Source organism: Jaculus jaculus, chromosome 8 (genome assembly GCF_020740685.1).
Source record: "Jaculus jaculus isolate mJacJac1 chromosome 8, mJacJac1.mat.Y.cur, whole genome shotgun sequence".
Taxonomy (NCBI): Eukaryota; Metazoa; Chordata; class Mammalia; order Rodentia; family Dipodidae; genus Jaculus; species Jaculus jaculus.
In genome coordinates, this window is record NC_059109.1 from 111,708,292 (window position 1) to 111,733,139 (window position 24,848).

A 24,848-nucleotide genomic window follows, 5' to 3' on the forward strand; every position below is an offset into this window, starting at 1 on the left:
CCATAAAAACAAGTCAGGGCTAGGCATTGTGGCTCACACCTTTAATCCCAGCACTTGGGAGGCTGATGTAGGATACCACTGTGAGATTACACAATGAATTCCAGGTCAGCCTGAGCTGAAGAGATGGCTTAGTGGTCAAGGTGCTTGGCTGCGAAGCCATAGGACCCAGGTTTGATCCCCCAGTAAGCCAGATGTACAGTGGGCACCCATTCACTATTTCCTCTATCTCTCTCAACTTGCAAATAAATAAAAATAAAAGAAAGTCATACAGAGTATAAGAAGCATTCTATGTGACCCTTAGTTGTGATAATTGGTCCAGGATCTGTTCCTATGTGGTCTGGGGACATGATATGAGGAAAGCTATATTCTCTTCAGCTTGCATATAACCTTAGTCTGAATAGTAAATTTTTAATGTTGATTCTTAAGACAGGCAAACAAAATAAACTAAAGCTACTTGCCTCTGCTCACATAATGCATACACACAAACGTGAACACGAGGATGTGAGTGATTGCACCCATTCAGAGCACCCCCCTTCCCACATGTGCAGCATCATGGACCACCCTCTGGCACCAGGGTGGAGGTTTCCTCCTAGTCTGTTCTTTGGGATGGGCTCTGAGGCCCAGGCTAGAATGGATGCTGATGATGTATGTCTTCCCCAGGTCTCTGCAGACAAATTGGTGACCCTGGGGCTGTTCAGCCAGCACTTTAACCTTGCCTCCTTCAATAAGCTGGTTTCTTATAGGAAGGCCATGTACCACACACTCGAGGTAACATGGGATTGGTGGGAAGCAGGGAATTGATCCAAACTCCCAGGAGGTAAAGATCTACTTACTATAAGCTACTTCCGTCCCCCATGTTGCCAAGGTAGTGAATGCCAGAGGATAGTGACCTGCCCCAGATTCCTGAGAGACAGGAGGTATCCCATGGTTATGACCACTTGCCTGTAGAGGGCAATAGTGACTTGGTTAAGTAGTCCTTGTTCCAGAAATGGACTTTCCTTGTGGAACCTCCCACCTTGGCTCTGAATTGCATTGTCCTGCCCTTATCACTTCATGGTTTTTGAAGTGACACTTACCCATTTTAGGACTGGGATATAACTCTAAACCCCCTTCCCACATTCAAGGGCTGGAGAGATGGATTAGTGGTTAAGGCACTTTCCTGCAAAGCCAAAGGACCTAGGTTCCACTCCCCATAAGGTAGATGGTGGCACCTCTGGAGTTCATTTGCAGTGGGTAGAGGCCCTACCATGTACGTTCTCTCAAAATAAAAATCCGGGGTTGGAAAGATGGCTTATCAGTGCTTGCCTATAAAGCCTAAGGAGCCAGGGTCTATTCCCCAGTACTCATAGGGTTTGGCTGAGCGAGGTGGCGCACTACCTTTAGAGGCAGAGGTAGGAGGATCACAGTGAGTTCAAGGCCACCCTGAGACTTACATAGTGAATTCCAGAGATGGCTTCTCAGTTAAGTACTTGCCTACAAAGCCTAAGGAGCCAGGTTCTATTTCCCAGTGCTCACATAAGCAAGATGCACAAGGTTTATTTGTAATGCCAATTCTCGTTTTTTTTTAAAAGTTAAAATAAACAATACAATATAAAATCAGGCTTTATGTCTTGCACTGGAGAATCAAACCTGTGACCTTACATTTGCAGGCAAGTGCCGTACTATGGAGCCATTTTACACCTCTAATTTGTCTAATTTGGGGTGGGGGGAGGAAGCATATCAGTACACTTAGGGAAGGACAACCCCTTGCCATGTCTCAAGGCTGCGTACCAGCCTCAGATGCAGCCCTGTTTCACATACCAGAGCCTAGGACAGCTGCCTGGCTATGAATGGCCCCAGTGTGAGGGGAATGTGGGCCCCGGAGAGGGAATCCCATGGTTCACCCTGCCAAGCACGCCCTGCCCCCATTTATCACAGACTTCTTTGCCTCTTTGTCTTGGCAGAAAGCCAGGGTGCGAGCCGGCAAGACCTTCCCCAACAGTTCTGGAGACTCACTAGAGGACCAGCTGAAGCCCATGTTGGAGTGGGCCCGTGGGGGCTTCAAGCCCTCTGGGGTCGAGGGGCTCAAACCCAACAACACCAAGCAGCCAGGTGGGAATGACTGGGTGTGGTGAGATGATGCCACTTCTGGTAGGGCCGCCCTCAGGTGACATTGCGACACTGCTGCCCCCGACTGCCGCCTCCTGCCCCCAGCACTGGGAGCCCAGCTTAAGCCAAAGCCGACGTGTGCCCTGTGACACCCGGGGCACCTAGGGCACAGGAGGGGGGGCCATGCCACTAAAGATTATGTGCAAACCTCCTGAAAAGTGACTCCCATGACGAGTTCAATTTGTCACTGGGAGAATTAGATGCCAACTCCATGGCCAGTTGCTTTATCTCTTCTACTATAAATGTGGGTCTCCAAAATGCAGAATGCATCTAATGTAACGTTTTCTGTTTTGTTCCCCCCCAAGTGGTTAATAAGTCGAAGGTGCGTCGTGCAGGCAATAGGAGCTTAGAATCCAGGAAACACGGTATTCCCTTCCCATTCTTGGTATTCCCTTCCCATTCTTGGTCTATATTCTTTTCTTGGGCTCCATCCTGTCAGTTTCTTGACCAGCCCAGTGCTTGACTGGAGAAGAGTTGCACACCTTGATCTGAACCTGTCACCTCACTCCCCACCCTCACCTATGACTCTGAACACTGGGTGCTCATCACTCTCCTGAACACTTGGGTTCCTGCTTCCCTTTTCATTGAGTGTATAAGCACTGTTAAATGTAATGTCACTTTGTCACGTAAGGTTCCTGCTTGTTTTCAGACCGGGTCTTGCAGATGCAGGGCTGGCCTTGAGTGCTGGGATTATTTGGTTGTTGGCATAATTTCTTTTCTGGTGCGGGAGGGAGTTAGATTTAACCATGCCCACTATGATTCAATAGATTGAAATAGAAACCTAAGCCAAGCATGTTTGGCACACAACTTTAATCCTAGCACTCAAGAAGCTGAGGTAGGATTGCTGTGAGATTAAGGATAGCCTGGGACTACAGAGTGAGGTACAGCTCATCCTGAGCTAAAGTGAGACCCTACCTCAAATACAAATACACCTAGAGTGTGAGCCACAAAGATTAACTAGAAGTAGACAATTGAATGCAAATTAAATTTAATATTTTTTTCCCAAGAGATTCAAGTTCCTGGATATATTTCCAGTACTCAGTAGCCACATGTATTTGTGGGGACATCTATAGATATGTCAGGGCTTTAACTGATTTTATTTTCCCTGGTAGGGTCTTGCTCTAACCCAGGCTGATCTGAAATTCACTATGTAGTCTGCTGGACATACTGTAACAATAATTTATTTTTTTTCCCCCCATTTAAATTTGTAATGAGAGAGAGGGAGAGAAGCCATGCTAGGGGCTGGTGCTGCTGCAAGCAATCAGCTGCAGTGCTGGAGTTGGCTTAGTGGCTTAGGCTCTTGCCTACGAAGCCATGTTTGACTCTTCAGGTCCCTTTCATGCCAGTCACACAACGTGAATCAAGCACAAGGTGACACATGTGAGGTCAGTGACAGTGGCTAGAGCCCCCTGCTTGCCAGTTCTCCCTCTGCTCCCCCCTCGTTCTCTGGCACAAAAAAGAAAGAAAAGAAATCCGGTTGTGTGTGCCATTTGTGCATCATGCTTTACATGAGTACTTGGGAACCAAACTCGGGCAGTCAGGCTTTGTAAGCAAGTGCATTAACCTCGTAGCCATCTCTTCAGCCCCCATATACATCTTTTTTGTTGTTTATACATCTGAGAGAATAGATGTACCAGGGCCTATAGTCACTGCAAACGAACTCTTGACACAGGAGCTACCTAAAGAGTAGGGAGTCAAACCTGGCTCTTGGTTTGGTTGGCAAGTGCATTAATCACCAAGCCATATGTCCAGCCACCCCCTTTTTAATTTCCTTTATGAGAGAGTCAAGAGAGGGAGTAGGGAGAGAATGGGGGAGCCAGGGCCTCATGCCAATGCCTGCACCATCACGTACATCTGGCTTACGTAGCTACTGGGGAATCGGCCATTGAAGGCAAGTACCGTCACGACTTAACCATCACTCCAACCTTTTTTGATTTTTATTTTTTTATTTATTATTTTGAGGTATGGTGTTGGCTGTAGCCCAGGCTTGCCTGAAACTCACTATGTAGCCCAGGCTGGCCTTGAACAGTGTGTCAGATGGTGTGTGAGGTGTGTGGGATCGGGTCATGCTCTGGCATACCCATGCAGAGGAAGACCCTGCCGCACCACAGATGGTATCAGATCCCAGACCAAGCATAGCTTTGTCCTGCACCTAGATGCTTAAAAAAATGGCCTGTTCATCTTTCAGAGAACAGAGGTCGAAGACGCACAATGGACGATTCCACAGCTTCTGACTGCTGCCCCCAACCGAAGCGCCTCAAGGCGGGTGGCTGTGCTGGCAAGGATCGAGGGGAGGAGGACCGTACCCGAGGTGACTGAGCAAAGGAGGGGTACACAGCCACCACCATTCGAGGGGAACTGGCTGACCCCACCTCATACCATCTCCCCCTTTGTTCAACAGAACAAGTGATTTTGGATGTTCTCAACAACAAGATCAACCTGGAAGGTAATGCCTCTCGCAGCCTCTCTTTCACTGCTGCTGAGTTACGTCATACTGTAGCTGGCTATCATCCAGGCTCTTGGATTGTCTGCTGTGGGTCCTGGGGAATCTACCCTGGGCCTATTCAAGCAAGTGCCTTCTACCTTGGAGCCATATCCCCAGTCCCAGACAACTGGGCTTTTTCACCTTGGCCAAACCTTGCTTTTGCTTCCTGTAGAATTCCATCCCCCTCATCTTTCTTTTTCTTTTTCTTTTTTGAGGTAAGCTCTCTCTCTCTACCCTAGGCTGCCCTAGATTTTATGATGTAGTCTCAGGGTGGCCTCAGATTTATGGTGATGCTCCTACCTATGCCTCCTGAGTGCTGGGATTCAAGGTGTGTGATACTATACCCAGCTTAATCGTCATTTTTTTCTTTCTCAGTCTGTAGCTTAGGCTACCCTTGACCTCAGTGGCTTTCTCAAATGCTGGGATTATAGGTATGAGCCACCATGTCTGGCTGTTGTATGCCTAAACCTGCTCATCTCTGCTGTGGATTTCTGCTAGGATATCAAATTCTCTCCTGAACTAGGTACTGAGTAAGAAGAAAATAGACCCAGGGTACCATGGGAAAGATGTAGTCTGGGGCAGATCGAGATAGTACTGACACTTCTTAGTTCCATAATGTGTCTGTTCTCTCCCAGTAGAACATCATTGGCCATTATAAAGGTCATCCCCATCTGGTTAGTGAATTATGAAATTAGTCCAGAATTTGTGTGGTTGGAAGTAAAGACAGAGTTGCCTCATGCTTGTGTGGAATAGGCAGGTCTACAAGCCAACTTAAGTCTGCACAAGTACATCAGTGTCTGTTATGTTTGTGAGGAAGGCCCTTGCATTAGCCCAGTCTGCTGACCTGTAACTAACTCTGTTGCCCAGGCCAGAGTCAAATTCACACCCCACAGCTCAGTATCTTTAGAGGATGAGAAAGGTAGATACCAGTGTTTGGCCTTGGCCTTTCTCCCTGGAATCCTGTCTTGCCAGACTTGTCAGATGGGATCAGCATCCTTGAAACACTAGATATGGGGCCAGTGAGATGGCTTAGCAGATACGGTGCTGGCCTACAGAGTCGATCCCCTCGTACCCATGCAAAGCCCGTTGCACAAAGTAGATTTGCCATCTGTAGATACCCATTCATTCTCTCTCTGCTCGCAAATAAGAATATTTTAAAAGGTAGACTTGGAACTTTGCTAACCTGGAGCAAACATTCAAAACTGTCAGACCTGAGGTGCCTGCCGGGAAAAGATGCAGAGGGAGAATGGGTGCACCTTGGCCTCTCAACTCTGCAAATAAAGTCTACAGACACAAAACATGCACCACCTTGTACATCTGGCATACGTGGCTCCTGGGGTATCAAACCTTGATTCTTTGGTTTTGCAGGCAAGCACATTGGCAGATTAGCCATCTCTCCAGCCCTAGACCCATAATTTTTTTCTTTTCTGTTTTATTTTCTCCCCGAGATAGGGTCTCAACCTAGCCCAGGTGACCTGAAATTCACTATGTAGTCTCAAGTAGTCCTCCTACCTCTGCTGCCGGAGTATACCTCCATGCCAGGTTTTGACCCATATATATTTCTACAAGCTGTGACACACAGTCTTTCTTACAGACATTTGCTTGCCCTGTGGTAAGAAAAACCCCGTGATCTTCCACCCACTCTTTGATGGTGGGCTTTGTTCACCATGCCAGGTAAATGCTGCCTTCCTCTCTCTTTGCCCCTACTCCCGATGCTGGCACAGAGCATCCCTGGGCCCCATCATAACCCCACCATTCATCTTCTGTGGGGAGGGGTAGCCCTATGGCCGAGAAGATCATCTGCTTGGCATGCAGACTGCAGACATTGTCCTTGTAGAGCAGCCCAGGCCACTGGCTGGTGGAAGGCCTCACTCGGCCTGCAGGCGGGCTATGTGTGCCGGGGCCAGTCTCTGGTTTCACGAGTGTTTCTCTGGCTGCCAGGATCGCTTCCTCGAGCTGTACTACTTGTATGACGAAGATGGCTATCAGTCCTATTGCACCGTGTGCTGCGAGGGCCGGGAGCTGCTTCTCTGCAGCAATTCGAGCTGCTGCAGGTAAGCACTGCTGTGCGCGGGCAGTGGGTCCCCAGTTTCCCAGACAGCACCCCACAAATTGCTGCAGCCCATAGCAGGCTACCAGGAAACAGCTTAAGTCAACCATGGTGTTTGTGACATCCAAAGATAAATGACACCCCCCCCCCCTCCGTGGCCTTTGTGTGTGTGCAAAGGGCCTGGAAAGTTTGCAGGGAGACCCATGAATGAGCATCCAGGACATAAGGGAAGTGGGTGGCTGGGAAAGATGGGCCTGGAGGGGAAACAGGCAGGTGACCCAAGATTTCTTCCCCTGGATGCAGGTGTTTCTGCGTGGACTGTCTGGAGGTGCTGGTGGGCAAAGGCACAGCTGCGCAAGCCAAACTCCAGGAGCCCTGGAGCTGCTACCTCTGTGTCCCGCAGCGCTCTCACGGGGCCCTGCGGCGCCGCAAGGACTGGAACATCCGCCTGCAGACATTCTTCACCACAGACGTGGAACATGAATATGTAAGACAGGGGCCTGCCAGGACTGCTATAAAAATTTCAGAGTTGACAGAGAAGACAGGCTTTCTGATATCACACTGGTCATCCCAATAGGATGAGGCAGGAGCATGGCCATGAATGAGCATACATTTACAAGTACCAGGCACACCAGAGTTAATATATGGATACCCTGTTCACAAGGAGAATAATAACTAATAAGACTACTATTGATAATAGCGTACATCTTGCTTGCTGACAGTGGCTGTGTAAAAAGGATCATGTCCCATGAACTCTGTCTGGGCCCATGGTTTCTCCTACTGTACCCATCAAAGCCCCTGGGGCAGGGCAGAGTGAGTGACACCTCCCTCACTCCCTCAGAGGTTGTGTTCCCTGTCATCACATGACTATAATCAATCTCCTTTTCTGGTAGGATGCGCCCAAGCTGTATCCGGTGATCCCAGCGTCCCGAAGGCAGCCCATTAGAGTTCTGTCCCTGTTTGATGGAATTGCAACAGGTGAGATTGCCATGATGCATTGAGCAGCCAGGGACTTGAATGGCCAGATCCTGTCATCATCATAATCATAGAGTGACCCTTGGGAGTACCATGTGTGCTCACCCATCTGCTGGTGAAGATGCCAAGTCTAACAGCCTCAGGCCTGCCCCTCAGGCCCTTACTTATGCTTACACAGGAAGTGTTCTTAATTGCTGACCCACCTCTCCACTTCTGGCAATATCATTATTAGAAAGTATGGGCATGCCAGGGACTCCTACCAGTCCAAACAGACTCCAGGTGCACATGCCATTTTGTGCATCTGGCTTTACATGGGTATCATGCAAAGCTATCAGGCTTTAAAAGTAATTAGCTACTAAGGCATCTCTCCAGCCCAGAACTTCTATGAACATACTTGGTTAATTAAGCAATGACTGCCTTTCCCACTCTTACCCAAGCATTTTCTTTCTTAACTTTATTTTTTTCGGAGGAGGGCTTTCAATGTGTTGTCTCTAGCCCAGGCTGACCTGGAATTCACTACCTAGTGTCAGGGTTGCCTCGAACTCAGTGAAATCTTCCTACTTCTGCCTCCTGAGTGCTGGCATTAAAGGCATATGCCACCACGCCCGGCTGCATTTTTTTTAACGAGTCTGAAAATTATTAGAGAGAGAGAGAGAGAGAGAGAGCATGAGGACAAGAGAGCGAGCGAGAATGGTTACACCAGGGCCTCTGGGCACATGCACCCTGTGCACCTGGCTTGCATGTGTCCTGGGTAATCAAACCTGGGTCATTTGGCTTTGCAGGCAAATGCCCTAACTAACTGCTCAGCCATCCCTCCAGCCCCCAAGCATTTCTTATACCTAGAGCAAGCACATCTAGTAATGTGCGCTGCTCTGAGGGACCGTGCCTCAGTGAGTCCAGGAGGGAGGCTTGCCATTCTGCACTGGGCTGATGGAGAGCTGCTCATTGATGCTCACGTTTTCACCTGGCCTCTTACAGGGTACTTGGTGCTAAAAGAGTTGGGCATTAAAGTGGAAAAGTACATCGCCTCTGAAGTCTGTGAAGAGTCCATTGCTGTGGGAACAGTAAAGCATGAAGGCAGCATCAAATACGTGAACGACGTCAGGAACATCACAAAGAGAGACGTGAGGATGGCCTTTGCCCCCCTGGACTCATGTCCTTGTCTGCCTAACCTCCAAACCCTGGACCCTCTGCTCCCATGGGTTGCTCTCCTACCCCTTGGGACCTGGGTTTCAGGTAGATAGGAACTGGAGGCGGTCCTTCGTGCTATGGGTTAGGGTGTACAATTTATAGTTCACAATGATAGGAAAACACTGAGCCCTGGTGGACCAAGCAAAATTCTAGCTTTGGGTCTGGTGACTTTAGAGTCTGGACTTTGATTTGGGTTCAGCTCTCCCATTGTTTTCTGTTCCTCAGATTGATGAATGGGGCCCATTCGACTTGGTGATTGGCGGAAGCCCGTGCAATGACCTCTCCAATGTAAATCCTGCCAGGAAAGGCCTATATGGTGAGCAGCCCTTCTTATGGCCCAATAAGTGGAGTGGAACTGAGAGGGCGGTACAAAGAGAGGACATACCAGGGCCTCCAGTCACTGCAAATGAGCTCATGTGCAACCTTGTACATCTGGGCAGCTGCGTTTGGATTCTTTGGCTTTGTAGGCAAGCACCTTAACGACTGAGCCTTGTCTGTCATTTGGTTGCAGAGGGCACTGGCCGCCTCTTCTTTGAATTCTACCACCTCCTGAATTACGCACGCCCCAAGGAGGATGATGACCGGCCCTTCTTCTGGATGTTTGAGAATGTCGTAGCCATGAAAGTTGGTGACAAGAGGGACATATCTCGGTTCTTGGAGGTGAGGAGCCCTGCAGAGGCCAGAGGATCAAACCTGGTCAGGAAGGACCCTGCTGGTATTGAAGACTACTGGGTATTAGTAAAAAATTATTCCCTGGCTGGGCGAGGTGGTGCAAGCCTTTAATCCCAGAAGAGGTAGGAGGATCCTAGTGAGTTCCAGGTTGGCCTGTGGTAGCGCAAGTCCCTACCTTGCAAAACCAAAAAAAAAAAAATAAAATAAAAATGATTCCCTGGGAACCTGAATGAAGAAAATCAAAACTAAAATTGGGGGTGAAGGAAGGATTTTTGCATGTAGGGGAAACTTTTCTCCATTGTTAATCATAATCCATGCATGTCAGCTGCTTTGTGGGAAATTCGCCATTGCTTCATGTCCTCTGGTCCTCTTGTCCATCCTTTTTCCATTTCTTCTCTTTTTTTTGTTTTTTTTTATTTTTATTTTTTATTTGAGAGCGACAGAGACAGAGAGAAAGCTCGATAGAGGGAGAGAGAGAGAGAATGGGCGCGCCAGGGCTTCCAGCCTCTGCAAACGAACTCCAGACGCGTGCGCCCCTTGTGCATCTGGCTAACGTGGGACCTGGGGAACCGAGCCTCGAACCGGGGTCCTTAGGCTTCACAGGCGAGCGCTTAACCGCTAAGCCATCTCTCCAGCCCTAATTCTCTTTTTTTCAGGGTCTCCCTCTATCTCAGGCTGACATGGAATTTATTATGCAGTTAGAGTGGCCTTGAACTCACTGGGATTCTAGTACCTCTGCCTCCCGAGTGCTGGGATTAAAGGCACGCACCACCCCGCCTGGCATACTCTGTTAAGGAATGGGCCTCATCCATCCATACCTGGCATTTTTTTTTGTTGTGTTTTGTTTTGGTTTGGTATATAGTTCCAGGCTTATGCATGCTGTTAATGCAATCCTCCTCCCTCTACTGGAATTAAAGCTCAGGCTGACCTGGAACTCACTATGTCGTCTCAGGGTAGCCTCGAACTCATGATGATCCTCCTACCTCTGCCTCCCAAATGCTAGGATTAAAGGCCTGTGCCACCTCGCGTAGTTTTTTTATGGAGTATTTTGGGCAGCCATGGCTAGCCTGAATTTGTATGTAACTCAGGTTGCTGCCCAAGTGCCATGGTTGTTACTGAAACTCTTTTGTGTTTAGGATCTTACAGAGGTACTTTTACCTTCTAGCACATTCTGTCATTTGGCATGTTCCCCTGTGTGTACAGGTCTAAACTGGCCACCTACCGGATGGCCCCTGAGTGGGAAATGGTCTTTTATTTCCCCTTGTGTCTTATAGCCCTACCACCGTAGTGGTGAGGAGGCTTCTAGCTCTTTTTATTTCTTCCTGCAGTGTAATCCCGTGATGATTGATGCCATCAAGGTTTCTGCTGCTCACAGGGCAAGATACTTCTGGGGCAACCTACCTGGGATGAACAGGTAACAAGTAGCTAAGTAACATAGGTGGCTGTACTGGATTCTAGCTCTACTCATGGGTGGTCCTTGCACATTTGAAAAAGGATGAATAACAGACTGAATTGTCCAGTGAGAAGGCGAATGCAAGTGGTGGCTTCTGGAGTGATAATGGATTATTAGCAAGAAGGGGTCAGCTTCAAGATACTATGAGCAGTTGTGTATGCATTTGGGGTGGACCATTTTAGCTGTGCTCTGCTGGGTGATGGGGCACATGACAAGCCACAATTGTGCCGAGCCCCAAGCCCTCTGTAATGTGTAGTAGTGGACTCTTTTAAATCGAGGTAGGGCTGACCCAATCTGAATTTGTACAAGGTTGCACTTGCTGTGTCCTTAGCATAAAAGAAATGGAATAGGATTGTTAACTCCAACACGTAAAGTCAAGGAAATCTGAGTCAGGGAAGTGCACGGATTGAGATACTTCATCTACTCATCTACTCTGTGTAGTTTCTGGTGCACGATTCTGTTCTTTTTGGCTTTAAAGTTCTAAATTGAGGGCACTCAGTATAGGCAGAAGGCTTGTGCAGGTATCTGCACTGAAATCAACTCCTGTTGGTTCTGCTCCTTACCTTTCAGACATTTGAAAAACACATTGCCAGAATGAAAGTGGGTTTTCTTGTGTGTGGGAAGGTTCACACGTGTCTGCAGGGTGGTGTGTATGCATTTGGAGATCAGAGGTCTCAGGAATGCTGTCTCCCTTTATGAACTTTCATGGCATGGCTAGGCAGTGAGCCCCTAATTGGGATTATAGCAGGGCACCGTGCATAACATTTATGTGGCATCTGGAGATCTTTTTCTTCCAAGACAAGTACTTTGCCAAGTGAGCTATCTCCCCATCTCTTGGTTGCTCATTTTGTGAGCCATGAATATCCTTTCTTGTGAGGTCGTACCGATATAAAAGCCACCTGGCCTTCCATCCTCAGCAGAGTGCTACTTGTATATCTCCCAAGTACCTCACTTGCAAAGCATACTGACCCGGTTCAATTCCTAGCCACCCATGTAAAGCCAGATTTGCAGTGGCAAGGGACCCTGGTACACACACACATGAACAAATATCAAAATAGATATGTTGGGTGTGTTGTTCAGTCATAGGACACATTCCTAGTATGCAGGGTGCCTTGGCTCTAACATCCACTGATCCTGTTCCTCAGTTGAAAAGGAACCTGGGTTTGACCACTACAGACATTCAGGAGGAAGAGCATTGTATCGTCATCCATGCCTGGTCTTGGCACACTGGTTTTTATACTTACTTTTGCCATTAATTGTCATGCAGTTGTGAGTCAACTGCCCAGGGCACTCTTGAATCCCATGCACACTCTCTCTCCTGACTTTGAGGTGCCTAGCTTAGGCCCTACTGAAGAAAGTAATGGGTTTTGGCTGTTCCCAGGCCCGTGATAGCATCAAAGAATGATAAGCTCGAACTTCAGGACTGCTTGGAATTCAGTAGGACAGCAAAGGTAAGTCATGTTTCCGACCCGTCGCCCTCCAGAAATCTTGGGAATGACCTTGGTGGTATCTAGTTGTTGATTCCTGTTCTTTCCTTCGTAAGATTTCCTGGTGCTGGGCTCGTTTTCCCACATTATTCTCTCCCTTCAAGTACTACACGGAGGTGTTTTAAATAAATAATCATAGTAAGAAAATGCAACTAGCCGGATACACAGTGGTTATCATGCAGCTGGCCTTTCCAGTAAGATATGACTCATTACTTCACGCATCCAGTTTTCTATGTCCACATCGAGCAAATCTACATTCATTTATTCCTCACTCTGACTGACCATTCTGTTTTTTTTTTTTTTAATTCTGGAAAAATTGGGAGAGGGAGGGATAGAATGAGCACACCAGGGTTTCTAGTCACTGCAAACGGAACTCCAGACTCATGCACGACCTAGTGCATCTGGCTTTACATGGGCACTAGGGAATGGAAGCAGGGTCCTTAGGCTCTACAGGCAAATGCCTTAACCACTGAGCCATCTCTCTAGCCTTGTTTTGCTTCATCCTTTTGATCAGTAACTGATGTCTTGGCCCTATTTGATCTATTCATGGATATATTCTCTGCCTATTTACTAACTTGACAACTGCCCAAGTCTTTTCACTCCCTCTGTGATCCCGGCCGTGCCAACTCTGTCTGGATGTTTCTGTGTCCGGAATCCTCCCTTCTGCTCTCACTCTGTTGTTTTGTTCTCCAGTTAAAGAAAGTACAGACAATAACCACCAAGTCGAACTCCATCAAACAAGGGAAAAATCAGCTTTTCCCAGTAGTCATGAATGGCAAAGAAGACGTTTTGTGGTGCACTGAGCTCGAAAGGTGAGTTAGGCTAAAAACTGGAAGTGATAACTTTCAGAATTAGAAATGGTGGGATGCTGAGGTCCGGAGGCAGCACCACCCATCTTGCTGTGTCCCCATGATGACGCTTTCATAGTAAGCCCTTGGGAATAGGAGAAACCCCAGTGCTCCTGCCATAGTTCTCATTTTCAAAGACCTGTGTTTATTCCTTAATGTTGTTAGTTTGACTACTTAGAGTCATAGCACAGAGTCGGCCTCTCTCTGTTGCCCAGGCTGACCTTATTTTTACCTCAGCCTCCTCAGTGCTGGGATTATAGGCCTCACCTATGTCTGTTGTTGCCTTTTTCCTTTTTCTTTTGTGTGTCTATAGAGACAGACTCTTATGTAGGTGAAGCCTGTAACACTAATGTAGCTTAGGCTGGCTTCAATTGTAGCAGTTTGTTAGATAACCTTGCCCAAGTGTGCTATGCATCCCCAGCATTGTGTTGGGTAAGATGTGATGTGATACAGTGGTACAATAAAGGTGCCAGTAAACCAATGCAGGAGCCGGGGCCTGACGTGATGCTTCCATTGAACTACCGGCCCATTGGTGCATTTTTTTAGAACTGTATTGCAAGCCTCTTTACCAGGTTTGGTTAATACTATAGGAAAACTTATTGGTCCTCAATTTTACCATGGTGGTCTTTGTGAGTGACCCTCTTCCTTCACACAGAAGAAATTGCTTTGTATACATATCCGATGGTCAATTAAAATGCTACCCTGAGCTCCATAGTCACAGATCTGGGGACTCACTGAGCCTTTGTCAGCATGTTTTCTGAAGAACAGTGAACCTGGACCTCATGGCTCACCAGAAGTTTGCTTGAAGGCTGGTGGGCTGGGGAAGAGCGGGCAAGGGCAGAGATAGTGGCGCATTGATGACGGATTTCAGCAGGTCTTGTTATGCTGGGTTGGCACACTGGAGGGACATGGCCTTTGCTGATTCCGCGTCTCTTCACATGGTGCTCTCCCAGGATTTTCGGCTTTCCTGTGCACTACACGGACGTGTCCAACATGGGTCGTAATGCCCGCCAGAAGCTGCTCGGGAGGTCCTGGAGTGTCCCTGTCATCAGACACCTCTTCGCCCCCCTGAAGGACTACTTCGCCTGTGAATAAATTCCACACAGGGCTGTGGAAGCCCTGGGGTCTTGGGACAGAGCCAGGGCCCAGGAGGAACCCTGAGCATGGAAGGCACCCCAGCTGTGCTCTCCCGTGTGGGGCCCTCCTCACTGCATAGTACCTCAGCTCTCTCCTGGGCACTGGGAGCAGAGCCAGCTGTCCCTGTCCTGCAGGGGACCCGAGGTGCCGCCTCCTGTGCACACGTCAGACCTGGCTGCTCAGAGCTGCCAGCATGGTGCTCATGTTTTCACTGAAACTTAAAACTTGAAAACTTGAAGTAGCTAGTAAGTCAAACAGCTTTTTATAGCCCCTCCTGGGTTTACAATGGCTAAGACACCAAAACCCCAGTGAGAGCTGTTCTCCTACTCAGGTTAACGAATGCTGCAAAATGACCCAAGATGATTCTTTTTTAAATGCCGGCTCTGCATGTTACTGGGAGATGCAATTTAAACATGTAGTTCAGGAACATGTTTAGAGCCCAGGAAGTTTTTTTTTTTTCCACTAGGGATAAGCAACAGAAGAAATGGTGATATATATAATCTTTCTTTTTTTTTTTTTAAACCTCCCCTTGCCTTGGTACAAGGACTGGAGTTTGCATCTCATGATGAGCTATTTCCCTTCACTGTTAGTCCTTAGGGCCCACCAGTAGCTAATCCTCAAGGTGCCTGCAGTAGAACCCCCTGGGGAGCTAAAGAAGGGGTGGCTGAGTTAACATAAGCCCTCTCCCCAAAATCTTTATTCCCTCTTCCTTATATGAGGGACATGAAGGACAGGGTTTAGATAAAGTGCCTCACCCTTCCTGCTCACCTAGAGATGGATCCCTTTCAGGCACAGACCCCCAAATATGGATGATCCCCTAATTCTTCATCCTTTCTTCAGGTCAGAAAGCCAGGGCCCCAAAGCACATTTCCCCCAATTCCTCCACATCTGAGAGATGGTAGGGGGACAACTAAACTAAAAGCTTGATCCTCCCTCTGGAGGTTTTAAAAACACTTTTTATAAAAAAATTCTACACTATAATTTTAGGGGGCATGGGAGTTCAGAAGGTGCATTTCTGAAATGCTATCGTAATAGTTTTAACACCTTTTACTCTTCTTACTGGTGCTATTTTGTAGAATAAGAACAACCTTAACAGGTTTTTTTGAGGGGGGGGGAACTTTTTATACACATTTTAGGAAAAAATCTGAGAATTTTATTTTTATGTTGACTGTTTTTGAAACTGGAGCCATGTAACAAGTGCATGGGAAGCCCATGCCTCGTTTCAGAAGTTGACAGATGCCTAGAGTTTACCTTATTCTGTTTCATTAAAATCAGTATTTCTCTCCAATAGTCCGCTGTGTGCTTTGTTCTTTAGGCGTGGGCGGGTGTGGCCAAGGTGTATTGTTGGGGACTAGAAATTATAGGGCATCCATGCATTCAAGCCCTGACCACTGCAGTGCACTGGATTAATGTGGAGCTTGCTGCTACTGCATCACCCCTAAGAAGCCACATCAACAACCCCTTGATAGCCCTGCATCACTTTCTGCTTCATAGTGGGCCCCACCACAAATCTAACCCTTTAGGAAGCTGATCATGGCCCTTACCCATTCATAACTTGTGCTGACCCTCATGTTCCACTTTCCCTGTTGTCACACGCGGCCACCACACTGGCTGGTTTTGTAATCCCAGTGTAGTTCTTGTGTTAAACAGGCCAACATCCTTAGCTAGTGTCACAGTCACAATTTATACTGCCTCCAATAGCCAGCTATGCAGGAGTCTCAAACCCAGAGCTCATTATCCTGTGCTTTAGCCCATGGAGAAGGAGAAGGAGCTGAGCAGAAGTTAATGTTGGGTGCTAGAGGGGGAAAAGCCTTTGTCTCCAAGGTGTGACCTGACTTGTCAGGGATCATTGAGGAAAAGCTTTGGGTGTGGATGGATGATTAGAAAGTTACTACAGGCTAGAGCAGCTCAGCTGCAAGGCCAATTGCTATGGTGACATAGCTGGCAATTAGCAAGAACCCGGGCCTGTCTTTTTCTCTGAGGACTTAAGGCTTCAGGGACTTATGTTTCCCATTATTAGGCCATCTTGCAAAAACAGTGCCGTACCACATGCCAAGGCAGGATGGAGCAGAATACACAGCCCCTGCCTAGGAACCCCAAGAGGGGTGGTAGGCTAGCTGTAAAGGTGAGAGGGTCCCCGGGATTCCAGATCTGTTTGGGAGATAAGTTCGAAGCCTTGGAGGTTGTTGTTCAGAATTTGAGTGATTGGGCTTAATGTTTGTGGGAGAATGTGTATATATTGGCAGAAACCTGCTTAGAATCTAGAATGCCCCTTGAAGTAGTTTTGTGATTTGTGTGTTTGTGTCCAGGGTCTGATGCTATGTTTTTTTTTTTTAAAAATTTTATTTATTTGAGAATTACAGAAAGAGAATGGGCTCACCATGGCCTCCAGCCACTGCAAACACCAGATGACTGGGCCCTGTTGTGCATCATTATGTGGGTCCTGGGGAATCGAACCTGCATCCTTTGGCTTTGCAGGCAAGCATTTTCCCCGCTAAGCAAGCCTAGGTTATTTTGACTCTTTGGTTTAAGTGGTGAATGTGATTATAAGGACTATGTTTGGATAGTGTGCCAACAGCATTTTGCATTAGCATTAAAAAAAGAGCCACCAGCCTCTCATGCAAGGACTGTAATGACAGTGACCTAGGAATAATGAAGTACTAACAAGGACCAGGCAGCATTGCCTCAGATGAGCAGCAGCTTAACCACTGATGTGACACAGTAACATCTGGTGCGTCCCTCATTGTCCTCACATTGGGGGGGGGGGTGTCCCAGTGCTCCTTGTTGGGGCAGGGTGGGGTATCCTTGGTGGGGTTCTTCAATGGGGTGCAGGTGCTGCCTCATGCTGGTGGTGAGTTGAACACCAGGCAGATGACTGTCCACTCTAGTGATTTTCTAGCTAAACCGACTAAGGTCCTTCCTTCCTTCCTCTCCACTGCGGTATTACCTGGGTTCCATCATGCCTTCACCGCTGGCTTAAACCCCCTCTACTTGGGGATCTTGGGTATGGCCCACTTACCTAGCTATAGAATCTCAACTCAGGACTGATAAGGCAGATCGAATGATTTGAGTGTTTGGGAAACAACTGCTTTTTCTTACTGTTGACTAGTAACTTGACTGTAGGGAGGCCTGATTACCATGATTACAGGAAAGAGAGCTGAGAGGTCTCTTTCTTCGCATTTCCAAGGTCACAGCCTGGACTATCATCAGGCTGTGCAAGCAAACATCTTTAACTGCTTACCCATCTCTTGCACCTATTTTTTTCTATTTATTTTTAGCAATTTCAATCATTATAGCTATCCCATGATAATGTCCTCCCTCCCCCATTTCCCCTTTAAAACTCCATTCTCATCCCCCCAATCAGTCTTTTATTTTGATTGCCTCATCTTTTCCTCCTATTATGATGGTCTTGTATAGGTAGTAGCAGGCACTGTGAGGATATACAGGCCCTTTTGTGTCTGGCTCTTACATTCTTTTCGTCACCTCTTCAGCAATAGACCCTGAGCCTTGGAAGGTGTGATAGAGATATTGAAAAGGAGCACTTATGTTTTTAAATAATTTTTTGAAAGTGTCTCATGTAGCCCAGGCTGGCTTTGATAAGTTCTTTGTATGGTTCACTGAGGTCAAGCTCCCTTATAATCCTGGCTGATGTGTGACAGGCAGGAGGATTGCTACAAGTTGAAGGCAAGGCTAATTCCCCTACCTCAGCCTCCCAAGTGCACCACCACATCTGGCCATGAGGTTCTAGGTTTTGGAACCACACAAAGCAGGCATAGAGCAGTCATTTTGAGACAGGTGTACAATATAGTCTAGGACAGGCTTCAGGCTATATAGCTGAGAATAACCTTGAACTCCTGATCTTGCCTACTCCCAAGTGCAGGCATTACAGGTTTGTGGCATCTTGCTTATTGTACATTTGCAAAATTCAAGCATTGAAGACATTGTTTTGTCTGTGAGGACTCTTACAATTCCTATCTGTGATAATTGTTTAATTGATTGTGATAATTTCACAAATCAAGACAATTACTTGGGATTGAAGAGATTGCTTAGTGGTTGTTTCCCAAGAAGTCTTAGGACCCAGGTTCATATCCCCAGTACCTGCGTAAGCCACTGTGGCGCATGCGTCTGGAGTTTGCAGTGGCTGGAGGCCCTGGCATGCCCTCTCTCCATGTCTTTCTTATATTAAAAAAAACCCAGCTTCAATTACTTAAGGATGTATATCAAAGGAGTTGGGGTGTTGTTCAGTGGTACAGCTCCTCCTAGAATGTGCGAGGCCTTGGGTTTGATCTCCAGGGAGGGTGGGAGTTTGGAGGGTCTAGCTGGGGAGCATGGTCCTCTATTAGAGGAAGGTCAAGCGTGTAGCTTCTGGAGGGGCACATATGGAGAAAGGGCCGCCTAGCCAGCCAGATCTGCCGAATCAACCCTGGTGATCAGTGGGATGACAGATTTTACAACAAGGTCACTGGCACATTCCCAAGCTATTTCTTCTCCCTTCCCTCCCTCTTTTTTTGTGTTTTGAGGCAGGGTCACATGTAGTCCAGGCTAGCCTTGAACTTGTGATCCTTTCTTCTACCTCCCAAAGTGCTGGGATGGTTTATAAGCATTATAAACCTAGCTTCGTAAAATGTTACTCTTACAGGATGAATATTCTCTCTCGCGTGCTCTCTTTCTGTAGTCAAGACTTTTCTAACACAGATAGTTTTTCCTTATTTTTTTCTTTTTTCTTGGTTTTTCGAGGTAGGGTCTCACTCTAGGCCAGGCTGACCTGGAATTCACTATGGAGTCTCAGGGTGGCCTTGAACTCACAGTGATCCTCCTACCTCTGCCTCCCAAGTGCTGGGTTTAAAGGCATGAGCCACCACGCCTGGCTGCAGATATTTTCTTGTTGCTGTAACAGACTACCTGACAAGAAGCAACATGAGTAGAGGCCTAATTAGTTTGCAGTTTGAGGGGAAACAGTTTGTCATGTTGGGGAAGGCATGGTGACAAGCATCTCTGTGGAGCTGGGAGCTACTTGCCCACATCCTAGGAGGACAGGAAGCAGAGAGTAAGGACTGTCTCAATAACAAAACAAACAAGCAAAACCCCTAGCAGTTGGAATATCAAAATGGATCTAGACCTGTTGATGAACAGCGACTGCCTCAGCTCCTTGTCTATTCTGTGAACAACTCCTGGACTTCAGCAATTGAGTGACCCTTGATCCAGAAAGTATCTCTAAGACCCTGTGTTCACAATGCAGAATCCTGTCAGATACTACTCTTTCTTTCCTTTCAGTCTGATTTGTCCTTCAAACAGACTTGTGTCTCTTACCACACAGAGGTCAGAGGCTGTGTGGTTTTACCTCACCAAAGAATGCTTAGGGCATGTTTGGTCAGGGAAAGTAAATACTTTTTCTTTCTTTCTTTCTTTCTTTTTTTTTTTGAGGCAGGGTCTCACTCTAGCCCAGGCTGACCTGGAATTCATTATGGAGTCTCAGGGTGGCCTTGAAATCACGGCAATCCTTCTACCTCTGCCTCCTGAGTGCTGTGATCAAAGGCGTGCGCCACCACACCCAACTCTCTTTTTCTTTTTTGAGGGTGGCATCGAACCCACTGATGCTCCAATCTCAGCCTCCCAAGTGCTGGCATTAAAGGTGTGCTGGTACCACCACACCCAGCTCAAAACAAGTATTTTTGGGGATGCTCTGTGGTACGGTTCTAGAATCTCAGCCCTTGGGAGGTGGAGACAGGAGGATCAAGAGTTCAAGGTCATCCTTACAGAGAAGGGTTTGATGTAAACCTGGGCCACATGAGACTGCCGTCAAAAAGCAAACATTTGTTGCATATCACATGGCTACTACAGATAAGTTGTCCCCGATGTGTCTTTTTTTTTTTTTTTTTTGGCCTAGATAGCTGCTCACTCTAGCTCAGGCTGACCTGCAATTCACTCTGTAGTCTCAGGGTGGCCTCGGACTCACGGTGATCCTCCTACCTCTGCCTCCCGGGCGCTGGGATTAAAGGTATCTCGATGTCTTTGAGGTCACTTTAAAGCTTTTTCTCAGGGCGCCTGTCACATGTTTGTCAAAAAAAAAAAAATCTTTTACTTATTTTTTTAAAGCAAGGTGTCATCTAGCCCATGTAGCCTTGAACTTGGTAAGTAGCCACAGATAACCTTGAAATTCAGATCATGCGGTCTCCATTTCCCAAGTGCTGGGCTCCCAGGTGGGCCCCGGCACACCCACACCCCGACCTTCGAGCGCGCTGCAGCCGACCAAGCTCCATGGCGTAGAACCCAGCTTTGTCAAACCGACTTCCTCGGCCCGCTGCGGCCGACAACGTAACGGGACCACTACCTGCGGAAGGGGCATCACACCTCATTGGCTGCAGCCGACCACGTGCCCAGCTCGTGGGGAAGCGAGCGTCTCGTTCCCCCCTCCCCTCCCGGGGCACCCCAGCTGTCCGTCTGGGAGCAGGCTCCGCCCCCCAGGCGCGCTCGTGCGCCCCCCCGCGCGCGCGCGCCCGAGCCGGTCTCTATAAAAGGGGCGGGCGGGCGATGACGAGCCTCTACGTCGGCGCGTCACCGCGGGGTGCGTGTGAGGTCATCGCGCGGGCGGGCGGGCGGGGTCGGGCGGTTTGAACGAGACGAAGACGGAACCGGAGCCGCGCGCTGGCCAGTGGACGCGGTTCCACCGAGAGCCGGTGAGCTGGTTGGCGGGCCCGGGGCGGCGGCCCCGGGGATGAGGGAGCGGCGGCCGGGTGGGCCCGGGGCCGCGTGGGCCTCGCCGATGGTCGTCTCCGCGCGGCGGTGCGGCTCGAGGCCCGGTGGGGGGAAGGGAGGGGCCGTGACCCGGCGCGCGCGGCCCGGGCCTGGGTTTGGGTGGGGGGCGCGCCCGGCGGTGCCGGGGGTGGGGGACGGGGCGGGGCGGCGGGCCGGAAGTGGGGGGCTGCCCGTGGGCGGCCTGGGGACTTGCGGGCCGCGGCCGGGCTGTGGAACTCGGGCGAGGACGGCGGGAAGTCCCTGGGCGGCCGGGCCTGGGAGGCGTGGGCGTGCGCGTGCGTGGGTGTGTGTGTGTATGGGCGAGGTGGGCCTTGAGGAGGACCCTGGGGATCCCCCCCACCCCAGAGGAGGATGAGTGATGGAGACATGGGTGGCATCAGATCCTTTTGCGTTCGACTGAGCGGTGCGGCCGTGGGCAGGTGCTGTAACCTCTCTGGGTCTCGGCTTCCTCATCTCTAAAATGGGGAAGGTGGTGTTTAGCACAGAAAGGACTTAGCTCGGTGCTGGACAAAACGAGTAGACTAGGTCTTTAGGGTTCCTTCCTTTTCTCAATGAGTGTTGAGTGCCCAGTGGGTGCTAGGCCCTGTGCTAAGTGCTGGCTTTATACCAGGGTGTTGGCAGGCCAAGACATGCTTTCTAGGAGTCGACTCTGTGGAGCAGGCACTTAGAAATAAGAAAATGAGTATATGGACAAGATAATTTATGTAATTACTAGGAGGACCATGTAACAGGGTGCTACCAGAAGGCCTTCTCCAGTCCCTGCTCAGCTACCCTGCACTACGGCAAGGCAGGCAGAGACTGACCTCTGCTCCATTTTGGAGATGAGCGTCCCCAGGCCCATTCTGGGATGTTATGTCTGGCCTGGTCCCTGCCTCAGAGGGGTCTTGAAGAGCATTAATCAAGATAAGTCTTTGTTAATTGGCACTTGTGGGGGGGGGGGGTCGGGTTGGTGGGAGGGTTGATGGTGGGGATCAAATAATACTTGTTGTAGTTAACACATTGTATCTTAGTAGTCACGCTGTTTTGAAGCGGTATTGTCTTCATTTTGTCTCTGGTGCTGGGTGTTGAATCCGTGACCTCCAACGTGATATGCCAGCCCTGTGTCAGGAGTTAATGCTCTTGGCCCATCTTCCTTTTTCATGTGCGGACTCTGAGCAGTGAAGCGACTTGCCTCAGGCTGCCTGGCAAGTGTGTCCATACACATGTGCCCTTCCTTGTCATGTGTCACATTGTCTAGTGCTGTTCAGTTAACATTCTTAAAAAAAAAAAATGCTTTGCGTGTGTGTGTGTGTGCGCCAACGCACGGGGGTCTCCTGCCACAGCAAAGAATGCCTGTCCAGCTTTATCTGGGCAGCTAGGGATTGAACCTTGGGCCAGCAGGCTTTACAAGCATCACTTATGTCCTTTTTTCCCTGTTTTTGGCCACTTAATATTTTCCTAAAGAAATGAGATTTTATTTATTTATTCAAGGTGGGGGCAGATAGGACCCATAGTTACCACAGCTTTGGACAGAAGATAGTGTTTCATCCGTTTTACAGGTAAGCTGTGTGTGTAGGCATGCATGGAGTTCCTCAGGTGTTTGTCCTCTCCTTGTGCCTTGCTTTGAGGCAGGGTTTCTTGCTCTCCATTGTATGCCAGGCTAGCTGGCCCTCAAGCCCTCTGGGGATTATTGTATCTGTCTCTCATCTTGCTGAGGGGGACTTGGTTTACAGGTGCTTGGCACTGCATCTGGCTTTTATGTGGATTCTGGGGATTTGAATTCAAAAGCATCATGTTTGGGCTACAAGTGCCCTTACCTGTAAAGCCATCTCCCCAGCCCAAGTGAGCCATTTTCTGATGGGAAGGGTGAGTGTTTTGTTTTATTCAGAGTCACATAGCTCTTTTCTGGTGGCACACCCCCCTTACCCTTTTCCCAAGTCTCAGGATGATGTCTGTGGAGTGGGTGCTCTTTAGCCAGCACTGAGTTGGAAAGAGCCAGGTGTGGTGGCCCATGCTTATAATCCCAGCTTGTAGGAAGTAGAGGCAGGAAAATCAAGTTCATGGTCATCTTTAGCTGCACAGGGACTTTATGAGATCATGTCTCAAAAAACAATGAATTGGGTCAGCTTGCTTAGAGAGGAACTGAAGGGACGAGAGGAAGAGGGGAGAGAGATGCCCAAGTAAGCAGAAAGGGCTGAAACCTGGCCCAAGGAGCCCTAGAAGGATGGGGTGTGTGGTAGCTTGCATTGAGGCTAGACAATGATTTTTTTTTTTTTTCTTTTTGATTGTTCATTTCGGGTCTCACACTGTAGACTGGGCTGGCTTGGGACACACTGTGTGGCCCAGGCTGATCTCTAATTCAGGGTGATCCCTCTGCCTCAGCTTCCTGAGTGCCGGGATTACTGGCATGGCCACCACACCTGGCTCAAGCAAAGGGATTCTTCCTGAGGATGGATGAGTGGTAGCTGGAGCTCTGAGAGCTAGTCTGTTTTGACTGCCTGGAAGAGCCAATTAATTGGTTGGATGAGTGGATGTTTATTGCACATCCACAGGGAGCCTAGTCCCATGTATTTAGTAGTTTGTGGAGAACATGGGACCAGGTATTAATGTACTGCTAATGAAAGAGTTTTAAATTGTATGAGGATGAAAGGCCATTAACATTTTCTGCCTGGGGTGTGGTCAGGAGACACATGTGGCTCGCCCAGCTGCTTTCATTTTGTGGTAGCGTGACACGCGCTGCCCAGTGTACATGTGAGTGCTGCCAGGAGAGATGGTCAGTGCTCCTCCTGGGAAAATGGGTTTTCTGTTGGATGATTCTCCTCCGTACCTGATGATTGCATTCTGCACATAGTATGCATTTTACTTGGGGATTTTTTGATTTGTGAACCCGAAATTTTTTTTGGGCCCCAGTGTAAGAACAGGTTGAGATAGACTAATTTGAGAATTTGTAGTGAATCTTGATGAGAGATGGTGGCAGGTTTCAGGCAGTTTTCAGTGCTGGAGATAGGGTGATGAATTGAGAAAAGGTCATCTCTAACCTGGGCCCTATTTGTTTCATATCTTGTACGTTTGATAAAATACAAACTATTTTGTTTCTTACCTAGTTTAAATCTCTTCATGATCCTTTTCAAATAGGTTGAGTTAACTTGTAACTGAGGGACACTGTTTTTCAATAATTTGCTCAAGATCACACAGCTAGTGAGATGGTCTAACCTTCAGACCCTCCTGCTCTGAATCCTCAGTTCTTAGCATTGAGTAGATTGTCTCTTGGTTCACATCTGGTCTGGGGATGGTTCAGAATTGAACAATCTAGTCATAGAGGTTTGAATGAGGTGCTTGGAAAAGTGGGGGTTAATTTCCCAGTGGATTAAGGAGCTAAATTGTGTTGATCTCTTGATTGATGTGGTTTTATCAGTTGATTTTGGGAATGTTGATGGTTTGCTTTCTGAAAAAAGTAACATTTACTCAGTACTTACTGTGTTTAAGGCACCAGGTCAAGTGCTGGTATGTTTGTGTGTGAGGAGGGAATATCAGGTGACAAATCTGGAAAGTCATTTACCTCTGTAGACCTCAGTCCCTGCTACTCCTACCGAGGACATTAGGTGGCTCTTAAATTCTGGCAGCAGCTCCATGGGAGACCAGGTCATACACTAGTCACCGCTGGAGG

The 24,848-nt window shown here is 48.3% G+C and overlaps 2 protein-coding genes across 6 annotated transcripts in view; both read left to right on the forward strand.

The window, feature by feature from the left end:
* Positions 1-15,734, forward strand: part of Dnmt3b (DNA methyltransferase 3 beta) — a 40,559-nt gene extending 24,825 nt beyond the window's left edge. For 3 of the 5 annotated variants that reach the window (XM_045157362.1, XM_045157364.1, XM_045157363.1), the window contains 15 exons: positions 661-768; positions 1,944-2,091; positions 4,337-4,459; positions 4,550-4,594; positions 6,228-6,307; positions 6,575-6,687; positions 6,987-7,170; positions 7,577-7,661; positions 8,637-8,782; positions 9,075-9,165; positions 9,361-9,509; positions 10,850-10,935; positions 12,356-12,425; positions 13,155-13,273; positions 14,263-15,734. In XM_045157362.1, coding sequence (XP_045013297.1) covers positions 661-768; positions 1,944-2,091; positions 4,337-4,459; positions 4,550-4,594; positions 6,228-6,307; positions 6,575-6,687; positions 6,987-7,170; positions 7,577-7,661; positions 8,637-8,782; positions 9,075-9,165; positions 9,361-9,509; positions 10,850-10,935; positions 12,356-12,425; positions 13,155-13,273; positions 14,263-14,404 — 1,689 coding nt within the window. In that variant the 3' untranslated portion in view covers positions 14,405-15,734. Of the gene's footprint in view, positions 1-660; positions 769-1,943; positions 2,092-2,453; positions 2,514-4,336; positions 4,460-4,549; positions 4,595-6,227; positions 6,308-6,574; positions 6,688-6,986; positions 7,171-7,576; positions 7,662-8,636; positions 8,783-9,074; positions 9,166-9,360; positions 9,510-10,849; positions 10,936-12,355; positions 12,426-13,154; positions 13,274-14,262 lie in introns of all 5 variants that reach the window. The other 2 variants (XM_045157366.1, XM_045157365.1) reach the window with 2 other exon arrangements.
* A 5,318-nt stretch (positions 15,735-21,052) lies between these two features.
* The window catches only part of Mapre1 (microtubule associated protein RP/EB family member 1), a 41,132-nt gene continuing 37,336 nt past the window's right edge, over positions 21,053-24,848 (forward strand). The window contains exon 1 of the mRNA XM_045157485.1: positions 21,053-21,123. The gene's annotated coding sequence lies outside the window, so the exon portion shown is untranslated. The remainder of the gene's footprint in view (positions 21,124-24,848) is intronic.